Consider the following 11,653-nt stretch of genomic DNA (forward strand, 5'->3'; position numbering starts at 1 on the left):
CCGCTGTCTTCTCTGAAACACATGGAGTCTAACCACTGTGCACCTGATGTGAGCTTCAGTGGAAGGTAAAACCAGTTCACATCACTAGATCCCACACAGAACACAAGTCTGCACTGATGAGTGAAAGGACTTAACGCATTGCAATCCCCTGACTTTAAGTCATTTTAAAATGTTTATTCATTTGACAACTATTAATTTTTTATTCTTAAAAAAAAATTGCTTTAGCATAATTGCATTTTCGTGGGTTTTAACAAACCAACTTACAACCTTAACGATGCATCAAAATATGATATACTTATCGTTTACTAATGTTTTGATCATCATTTGTTCATGATTAACAATTGTTTATTGAGATAATGGTACATTGACATTTCAGTGATTAATAATATATTAACTAGTAACTTCATAACCATTTACTAAGGATCTGTTTGATCCTTTTATAATACACTATTTTTTTTAAAGATAACTTAAGACAGATTTGTAAATTGTTGTGGGCTTATAACTTAATAATCATTTATAAACATATAGTCATGTTTTGTAAATTATTAGTTTATCATTATCTAATCACTTGTAAATAATTTATAACTGAATCTACAATACATTCAAAAAAGTAACAATTTATTGAACATTTGATACGTATAGTCATTTTTTGTAAACGATTAGTTAATCATTATCTTATTACTCGTAAATTACTTATAACTGAATCTACAAAACATTAATAAATAATTTACATATCACTTATTAATCATTTATGAACACATAGTCATGTTTCATAAATGATTAGTTTATGATAAACTGTACCGGATAAAATCCTGACTTTAAAGACAGTTCTTCTTGTGGCTTTATCCTCCCTCAAGAGACTTGGGGATTTACAGGCTCTTTCTGTTTTTCGCCCTCGTGCATGGACTTTGCACCAGGGTCTGTGAAAGTATTGCTGCGACCGAGGCCTAATTATGTCCCTAAGGTCGCCTCGAACCCCTTTCACTTTCAACAAGTGGTCTTGGAGGCTTTACCCTCTGCAGAGGCGGGTATATTAATCTATGCCCTGTCAGAGCGCTGAAGACTTATGTTGATCGAACAGCCCCATGGCGTGAGTCCGACCAGCTGTTTGTCTGTTTTGGACACAAGAATAGAGGCCATGCTGTCACAAAGCAATGCATGTCCCATTGGTTGGTGGAGGCAATATCTTTAGCCTATGAGGCGCGGACTTGCTTCGCCCTTAGGAGTTAGAGCTCATTCCACGAGAGCAGTGGCTTCTTCACAAGCTTTTCTCAGTGGATCTTCTATGGATGATATCTGTGCTGCGGCAGGATGGTCCTCACCGAGCACTTTTATCAAGTTTTACAGTCTGGATGTGAGGACGGCTCCTGGCTCCCGGGTTCTTTCTGCTTGAGCAGATGCTTCCTTGGATCCCAGCTATCAGGTACGTCAGGCGTTATGGTATAGGGTTCCCATATGGTGACGTCACCGCAGCATCGAAGTGACCTATGGAAGGGAACATCTCGGTTACGTATGCAAAGACGGTTCCCTGAATAGGGAACAAGATGCTGCGGTCCCGGCCGTTCCATACCTTGATAGCGTTGTTCTTCAGTTAATGAAATCTGAGCGAAATAGCACGCGGCACTCAGGTATACTCTGCATACACATGCGTAAGGCAGTGCCAAGCGCTATTTGGCCAATAGGATTGGCGGGATCGTATAGGGCTTCAGACATTCATCACACCGAAAGGTGTTCCCATATGGTGACGGCACCGCAGCATCTCGTTCCCTATTCAGGGAACCGTGGTTACATACGTAACCGAGATGTTTCACCATTAACAACACGCAGCTAATTAAAACAGTATGGGTTCTGATTAATATTTCTGAAATAAATATTTCTGTGAAACGCATTAGGTTGCACAGAAGAAAGACGATATACTGATATAGCAGCAGAAGGCTGTTGTTTTGGTGAACGAACTGAGGATGACCAATCGGCGGAAAGGGGCGTGTCATGACGCCCGCAAGGGGGAAACAAATTTCGAGTGGTTTATCTGTGTTCTACCTGTGAATCAAAAAAACGAGCCAAAATCTCATTTTTTCGTTTTTTTTTTTTTTTTTTTTTTTTTTTTTACACACGATAAAACGAGAAACCGACTGTTTTCTCGTATTTGCTTATTTCATTTCAAATGGAAAAACAAACTATCAAAACGTAGGCTACACGGACCTTCCATAAAACTGCTATTTTTTCCCTACTGATTTTACAATGTTATAATACCACCTACCTGTGCTGCTATTTTCCCATCTTCGTTGCCATATTATTATTACTTCCCTATTAATTATTGATTTTATCTAATTTCTTCCCAGAGTCACCTCAACACCCACAAATTCCTTCACCAAACAAAATTATACTAACTTATCCACTGTTTCATTTCCTGCTATCCCAATATGTGCAGATACCCAACAAAAGTATACAATTATACCCTCTATTTCCAGTCTATACTATAGTGTTTACATTTCTACTAGCAGGTCTTCTCTGTTAGTTTTTGTCGACAACATACATTTAAGAGCTGATGAAGAATCTGAGCAAATTATAGTCGGAGTCATATTTGGCTTAATCTGTTCTATCCACTGCAGTCCTACTATTATAGCAGTTCATTCTGTACAATATACAGACAATTTGTCACTTAACCTTAAACTTATTTTCATATTAAATCTTGGAATGTACACTCCTATGCCCACTTTTTGCTTCATTGGGTCTTTAGATCCATCTGTATAGATCTGTATAAAAGAATAAAAAAATTCTCTCATAAAAACATTGATTTCATAACTATTAATATATCTTTCTTCTGCTTTTTCCCGGGCCTCCAACAATCTCATTTCAACAATATTCAGGAATATTCCAAACCAATACCCCATTAATGGCATGTTGGGACAGATTACTTCATTCTCCAGACCACAATCCTTGACCTACTGTTCATGCTTCCATCCAAAACTATTCCCTCCATTCTTTTTATATTCCCAACAATCATTTAAAATTGTGCGTGTATGATGATTCTTATTACTACCCTATAAATTAACCCAATACATCATTGCAAGCTTTTCTTTTCTTAAACCTAATGGCATCTACCACATTTCGACCCTGATGGCATCTAGAGGAGTTGACCTTTTTGCTCCACAGCAGATTCTAAGTGCTCTAGACTGCATGTTGTCCAGTTTCTTCAATTCTGATTTTGCTGCAGCACCATACACTGCACACCCATATATATAATATGTATATCAGATTCATTCCTCTCAGGGTTTACTCCTTTCTGGGTATAGGATTCCACCCTGATTCCTTGCACATTTGTTATCTTTGTTTCAACTATACTTTTGGCTTTTACCTTACGAGTAGCTTCTGCATATGTTAAATTTTGCACTGTTTTTATTTTTTGTACTTCACAAGCTTCTTGTTGTACAGGACAATTACAGCATTTAATCTCTACACCCTCCTCACACTTACAATACATTACTGTGGTGCTCCCTGGCATATGATATACTGTCATTCTGTTTATAAATGAATAAATAAAAGGTCTATAGGCTCCCTCTCTGATGGCCAGTCAGCACCTGAATGTGTAATTGCAACACCCATTACAAATGTAGTGGAGTAAAGAGTATAGATTAGGGATGCATCGAAATTTTTCAGTTTTCGGCCAAAAATATGAGCCGAAATAATGTATGTGACGCCGCAGCACCCGGCAGTGTTAAGCGCGCATGTCACGTTTCACATATGCAAAGCTTCTCACTTTGCCTGCTGCGCATCTGCACAGCGTCAACAGACACCGGAAACAGCTGACGGACTGATCCACTGTCACATAGGGGTGAGGATGTGAGCGATTGGAATAACTTCATTCAGACATACAATAAATATCCGTGATTCCACTTTATAATAGGAACATTTTAACAAAGGAACTTGTCCTTCTGTTATCTTTCTTTTACTATATGAGAGCTTGGGCGTGTCTAACAGAAGCGTGTCAAGTTCACATCGACGTGTCATCAGATGGTTCAGTATGAGTCCGAGGATGGCCGCTGCTGTCGGGGTAAATAAACAGACGAGCGCAGCGGCGATGGATGCGTGTGTGAGACACGGCCGCGGCACAACTACTACTGCGGTGAAGGTATGACTCATGTTACATAAATAACCATTACACTAGGGGTTAAGCTCACAAAAATCATGTGGTGGGTAGTATTTTTGTCCTGCTGGAGTTCAATGAGCTGCTGCACATTAGTGTTAGCACGCTAATGATAGCAACGTTCAACACTGTCACTGCGTTCTTTATATTAAACACTGTTACACACTCATTTATAAACCTATGACATTCATTAAACATCAAGTGTTATGCAATATCGTGTTGTATTGATGAATGCACAGCTTTGACAGCAGTGGCACCGAGTGAGTTAGCTGGTTAGCTAAATGATCAACTGGAGTACTAGAAGAGAGGCTGTGTCTCAGAACCTAAGGTGTCTGTTTAGGCTCAGATTATATACTTATTTGAGAAACTGAAAAGCTGTTGTAATGAAATGATGGTTGAATGAGTTGTGCTCAAGGTGTATTCATGTATAACCGACGAGTATGTTGCTGCATAGTAACGTTGGACTGGACATGATTATAATTAACTTAAGTATATATGCATTTTTTCATGCCAAATGACAGTGGGGTGTTTAATTAGTGCTAAATTGTGCATATAAATTTTAATCTTGGTTATTTAAAATATCTATTCAATATTTATTAAGATATTCATATTTTGTTTAATTCCTAAAAACACTGACACTCAAGGCACATGTAAATATATTATTCCATTAGACAACAAATATCAAACCATGTGAGTAATTTGAAAGAAAGACACACTTTTCAAGCAAAACATTGTATTAAAAATATATATTTTATTTTCTCGGTGTTGGAGTGCGGTGTTTGCGAGGATGTGTTTTCACTGCAAGGCGACAAGGTGCCGCGGCTGCTGCTGTGTGGACACACGGTGTGTCACGACTGCTTGACCCGTCTGCCTCTTCACGGCAGGGCAGTTCGCTGCCCCTTTGACAGACAGGCCACGGAGCTGGGTGAGTTTAACTTTGACTTTCTATTCTTCATTGTAACAATATAATCCTAACTCTAGGTTTTCTGTAGTGGAAAGAAACGTCTCACTCTGTCTCATTTTACTCTTCAGGAGACTCGGGTGTGTGGGGCTTGAAGAAGAACTTTGCTTTGCTAGAATTGCTTGAACGGCTGCAGAATGGGGCCAGCAATCAGTCAGGCATGTCTGAGGATGTGCTTCGTGAGATGGGAGAGGTTAGAGATGTGCATTTCTATTATAATAGGGGTATTTATAAATGTGTGTGTGTATGTATGTATATATATATAGAGCACACCCTTTTATGGCTTCTTTTATAAAAGCAGTAAATTGGGTTGTGTATCATAGTTGTATCGTATTGCAACATGGTTAAGGACTTTCTTTTTTGCCATGTCTTCATTAGTGCATTATCCGCTGTGATGAGGATGAGACTCATACTGCTTCTATGTACTGCACGGTTTGTGCCACACACCTGTGTGCCGAGTGCTCCCAGCTCACCCACTCCACCCGAACGCTGGCCAAACACCGGCGTGTGCCACTGGCAGACAAGCCCCATGAGAAGATGCTCTGTCCACAGCACCAGGTGCATGCCATTGAGTTTGTCTGCCTGGAAGACGGCTGCCAGCCGGGGCCGCTCATGTGCTGTGTGTGCAAGGAGTACGGGAAGCACCAAGGGCATAAGGTTCAGAACTTCAATGCAACAATTCAAAAACACTTAGAACACTAGGCTTTGAATATTAGCTTGGATTTCTTGATTCAGTTTGCTTCTCATTCACAAAATTTTGATTCAGTTTCAATCCTGTATTGATTCTGGAAGTAAATTTTCTGATTTCATAAAAATTTTAGGAATGTTACAAAGCAGTTGTTTTTTAGATGCATCGTTGCTTTAAGTTGCTGATGCAACGGCATTGAGGTATTTAAGAAATATCTTGAAATATGGCTTAAATAATCATTTGCATTGGTATTGTTTCTGGTGCAATAACATTGAAGTTGAATTATTATTAAATAAACTAAATGTATAAAAACATTTTACTTAAACCTTACAATAAAATATATTTTTTTTACTTGAATATATATATATATATATATATATATATTAGCTACTTGCCAAGGCAATGTTTCTTATTTTCATTTAGTTTAACCTGAAATACTGAAATGGGCAAAACTGAAATAAATATTGATAAGCTGTATAAAAAAAGAAAAATCACACACAACAAAATGACTGAACTTAAACCAAAATTTAAATGCACAAAAAAGATATAAAAATGAATTCAAAGCAGTGTTATTTTAGTAAAAATTAAATACTATTGTAGTTTTTAATATTTCATATATCAGCTTTTTTATATTTTCTGTTTTTATTTTAATTTTAATTTAACTTTTATGGTGTTGTGTTTTTGTAACTATAATAACACTAATTCAATGTATTAAAAAAACATATAATTGTGTATCAATTGTACTAAAAAAAGTAGGTATTTATTTAGCTGTTTATTTTACTAAATTGATTTGCTGGTCATTGTATTGAATTAATTTCAGTTTTTCTCAGTTTATTGGGTCGAATCAAATACAATGCCAGTGAATCTAGAATCAAATGAGTTCACTGTCAATCAAACAATTCTTACTCCTCCTGAGTTTGTTTGGTGAGGACCTTCAACAGAAAACACAGAATGGGAGGACCACTAAAATAATGTAGAGCAAAACTCTTACTGCATCCATTGAAAAATAACTTAAAACAGTGATCTAGTATTTAAGAATAGTTATTGGATCATTCAGATATTTCTGATTTATTGCAAATGGGATATTTTGTACCTAGACTGATTTACATTTTGAATCTTTTTTTTTTCATGAAAACATTTTGCCAGCATGCTGTACTGGAGGCTGAAGCCAACCAGATCCGAGCATCCATCCTGGACATGGCACACTGCATCCGTTCATTCACAGAGGAAGTGTCCGAGTACTCCAGGAAACTAGTGGGCATCGTGCAGCAGATTGAAGGAGGAGAGCAGATTGTGGAGGACAGCATGGGCATGGCTCACACTGAACATGTATGAGTCTGTTTTTGGTTGTTCATAATGGCCTAATGCATTTGCCTTTGAATACTTTTCCAATGAACTCCTTTATGGTTTCCTCTCAGGTTCCAGGAACAGCAGAAAGCGCCCGGTCGTGCGTACGTGCCTATTTTGCAGATCTACACGAGACGCTGTGTCGTCAGGAGGAGATGGCTCTGAGCGTGGTGGACGCACACGTCCGAGAGAGGCTGATCTGGCTTCGACAGCAGCAGGAGGACATGACCATACTGCTGTCCCAGGTGTCCACTGCCTGTCTGCACTGCGAGAAAACACTGCAGCAGGTACAGACTCAAACACCTGACACATTCAGAGGGATCATAAGCACTTCAGTCATTTGAGTTGCTTTATTTGTGTTTTCCACTAGGATGATTGCAGGGTTATTTTGGCAAAACAGGAGATCAACCGACTACTAGAGACACTACAGAAACAGCAGCAGCAGTTTACAGAGCTAGCCGACCACATTCAGCTGGATGCAGGCATCCCTGTTACTTTCACTAAGGTAATTTTATCTTTTTATGACATGGCAAGCTTAGTTCAGATATTTAAAACAAATATTTTTCATGCATTGCAAATGTTTTTTTTTGAGATGTGTATATATATTAAACTAGGGTGGTCATACGTCCTCTTTATCCTGGACATGTTTTGGCCGGGATTTCTAAATTGCCTAAAATATCTGGGTTTTGTTTTTCAATTGTTTTCATGCTTGAAGGTAATGACTGATAAGTAGTTTGACCAATAATGTGCAGGCATTGTACATAATCGACCAATCATGGTGTGGGAGAAGGTAGGCTCTCCAGAACATCAAAGCAATGCAAATATGCATGCATATAATGTTTAAGGACTGTAGAGCACATCAGTAGAAAAGCAAAGCCAAAACCCAGAAATGTTAGGCACTGGGAAAAGAGAACCTATCATCATCATCATCCTAATAAAACTTATGAGTCCATCTTTTCCCAAAGGACAACCGTGTGCACATTGGTCCAAAAATGGAGATCCGAGTTGTGACTTTGGGCTTAGATGGAGCTGGCAAAACTACCATTCTCTTCAAACTGAAGCAAGATGAGTTCATGCAGCCCATACCGACTATAGGTATCTGATGAAACTGCAGTACATGTACACAAATCCAAACATGCCTCGTTGTTTAGATAATCAGAGGTTTTCTTTCTGTTTTAGGTTTTAATGTAGAAACCGTTGAATACAAAAACCTGAAATTCACCATTTGGGATGTGGGTGGCAAGCATAAACTCCGTCCTCTGTGGAAACACTACTATCTGAACACACAAGGTACTGTAACATGCCAATCACGTTCTTGCAAAGTTATTGCTTGTGGAGATCGTAATTCACAGTGGCTTCGTTCATGATGAAATTCACACTGTCACATTACTTGCATAATAAGTGTGCATGACTGAAACTGGCCATCTGTCGTCTCCCAGCGGTGGTGTTTGTGATTGACAGCTGTCACAGGGACCGGCTGATGGAGTCTCACAGTGAACTGGCCAAACTGCTGACAGAGAAAGAGCTCAGAGATGCTCTGCTGCTCATCTTCGCCAACAAACAGGTGAGAGATTTGATGAATGTTTATTTTAATCAGAAATTCTGAGTGGAGGGATATTCATACAAAATGCATGTGCCTTATATACATGTGTATAGAAAAATATTTTAATAATCAATTGTTGATGACATTTTTACTGTATTTAATAAAGGTATTTTTTTTAAAGTGTTCCACAAACTTTTTAGATGTAGATGATTTTTTTTATGAATATGTCTGTCCCGTTTGTACTTTCTCTTTGCTGTAGTTGAAAAGAGCTAGTAAAGTTAGATTTTACCTAACTACATATTAAAACTACTGTCCTTTCTCAAAGCATCAGCCCTGTTATAAACATAAGTTATGCTATAAATAAATACATAAATAATGTCAAATGCCATTATGCTTACAAGAACTGAATATGTCAGTGTAAAGTATCTTTTCTAACACTTTAGCTTATGTTTATATTTGTCAGTAGGGGAAGATCCCATTATATACCTGAAAGAATGTTTTTTTTTTATTATTATTTTTTTTTTTTTGGTTGTGAATATTGCATTTGCTGATATGGCATTAAAAACTTTTTTTCAACTGGATTTTCAAAGAATATGTGGAATCATTATATTCACATGTTATATGTATTATGTATTTGTTTTATGTTACATGTATTTGGCAGATTATTGCATTGCATGTGTGTGTTCTTTGTGAATCAAATCCTTGAACTTGAACTCATAAACAAGAGTTCTCTCTCTGCAGGATGTTCCCGGTGCGGTGTCTGTGGAGGAGATGACGGAGCTCCTGAGCTTACACAAACTGTGCTGCGGCCGCAGCTGGCACATCCAGGGCTGTGACGCCCGCAGCGGCATGGGTCTACACGAGGGGTTAGACTGGCTCTCACGCCAGCTGGTGGCTGCAGGAGTTCTGGATGTGGCCTGAGGGATGCTTAACCACACTTAAATAGACTTAAACTCAAGCTGGTCCATGCCATTTGCACAGTCACCCTGCTCATGATTACCCAACCTACCACGTCATACCGTCATTCATTAGTAGACTCGCTGCTGTGTGTGTTCGTGGTTCAATGGTGTGCATAAGTGGAGCTTATATAGGAGTGATTTAAGTGAGGACTCCAGGTTAAATACAAGGCAACATGCAGTGGCAGATGTTGTTGCTTTGGTTGCCCCATAGACCTCCACTGTACATGCTTTACTGTAAAAAAGATTTTGGTTGTTTTTTACAAAGTCCCTGCTTGGGTCCCTGTCACAGAGAGTGGTAATCAAAACATTCACAGATGAAGTTCATAAATGTATATTTAACCTGGACTATTGCTTTAAAAACAAGTTGACGAACATTACTAACTAAACTTACTGTCCCTTCTGACAAAAGAAGTTAAATTTGCTGAAAATTTACTCACCCTCAGGCCATGCAAGATGTAGATGAGTTTGTTTTTTCATGGAAACAGATTTAGAGAAATGTATCATTACACACTTTCTCACCAATGGATCCTCTGCAGTGAATGGATGCCGTCAGAACGAGAGTCCAAACAGTTGATAAAAATATGACAAGTAACCCACACCACTCCAGTCCATCAGTTAATGACTGGTGAAACAAAAAGCTTTGTGTTTCTAACAACATTAAGACATTTTTAACCATTGCTTCTAGCCAAAATACGTCCATAATCCAGAAAAAAAAAATGCTTCCTCTTCCTGTGTCGTCCTCTCTTATTGAAGTCCACCCACGTATTTGTTTAGAACTGTGTCGGACTGTTTTTGCTTGTAAAAGGTCTTGATCTGGGGTAATTCTCTGCAGATTCAGACAAGACTTATTTTTTTTACTATAAAAAGCAATATTATGGATTCATATTTTAACCGGAATCAACGGTTTAAAGCTAAAAATGTCTTCTTGAACTCATATCTTACAAACACACCACTTCACAAGATGTTAACTGATGGACTGGAGTGGTGTGGATTACTTGAGGATTATTGTGATGTTTTTATCAGCTGCTTGGACTCTCATTCTGACGGCACCCATTCACTCCAGAGGATCCACTGGTGAGCAAGTGATGCAATGCTAAATTTCTCCAAATCTGATGAAGACACAAACAAACTCATCTTCATATCGGATGACAAATTTTCAGCAGTTTCTTCACTTTAGGCTGAACTATTCCTTTAACATCTAGTTTATGATACTCTTCTTTTCATGGTCAGTTCACTCATTTTGGTCATATGTGTAATATTAACTAATGCCTGGAGATATTTAGCACATATATATAGTAGATGTGCAAAATATACTGGTCGTTTCTGTACAGACACCCTCATGAAATCCCTATAGTGTTGTGTGCAAACAGCACAAGGTTTAAATAGCTCTATTAAATGTTTTAATCGTAGGCAAAGCCCCTTAGGTCTGGACAAAACTAGGCATTAATCACCAGATTCATGGTTTCTGCAATGAGAAGTGCCTGTTAATGTGTCAGATCAGCTACTAAAATAGTGGAAATGTGAACAAAAACATTGCCATTGTTCAAAAGTTACATACAAGCAATGGGGTGAATTTCACAAAACATTTAAATAACATGAATAGGTCATGCTTTCTTTTACTATCAAAGAAAAAAGAATTCTATTTAGCATTAAGAAAGTAACACCTGTTTTAGGAGCATTGAGAGTTTTTTTTGTTGTAAAATTGTTCATTACAATCGAGCACATTTTACCCTCATAATCTCATAACTGCAATGTAAAAAAAAAAAATCTAATTCTCATTAATGTGAAATGCTACACATGGTAGTATTGCCTTTATGGATTGTTATTAAAATAAATCATAGTACAGTAATGAAAATCATAATTGGCAATGAGAGTTTCAGCACATTTTTATGGAGTATAATAAAATAATGTCGATGCTAAAAATTTGGAACGTTAGAAAAATAAGTAGTATAGTTTTTTTTTCTCGGCAATGCAGAATTGAAATGATTTTGGGGGTAAAATGTGACCA

At 37.8% G+C, this 11,653-nt stretch overlaps 1 protein-coding gene across 1 annotated transcript; it reads left to right on the forward strand.

Annotated features, from left to right (window-relative positions):
• Positions 1-3,826: 3,826 nt before the first annotated feature.
• LOC109097858 (tripartite motif containing 23) lies at positions 3,827-10,671 on the forward strand. Its single transcript, XM_042764745.1, has 11 exons — positions 3,827-4,131; positions 4,909-5,072; positions 5,180-5,301; positions 5,487-5,765; positions 6,943-7,125; positions 7,215-7,430; positions 7,514-7,648; positions 8,109-8,238; positions 8,323-8,433; positions 8,583-8,707; positions 9,428-10,671. The coding sequence occupies exons 1-11, from the start codon at positions 4,025-4,027 to the stop codon at positions 9,605-9,607; spliced, it is 1,752 nt and encodes a 583-aa protein (XP_042620679.1). The 5' UTR covers positions 3,827-4,024; the 3' UTR covers positions 9,608-10,671.
• The last annotated feature ends 982 nt before the right edge of the window (positions 10,672-11,653 follow it).

Source organism: Cyprinus carpio, chromosome A10 (assembly GCF_018340385.1).
Source record: "Cyprinus carpio isolate SPL01 chromosome A10, ASM1834038v1, whole genome shotgun sequence".
NCBI lineage: Eukaryota > Metazoa > Chordata > Actinopteri > Cypriniformes > Cyprinidae > Cyprinus > Cyprinus carpio.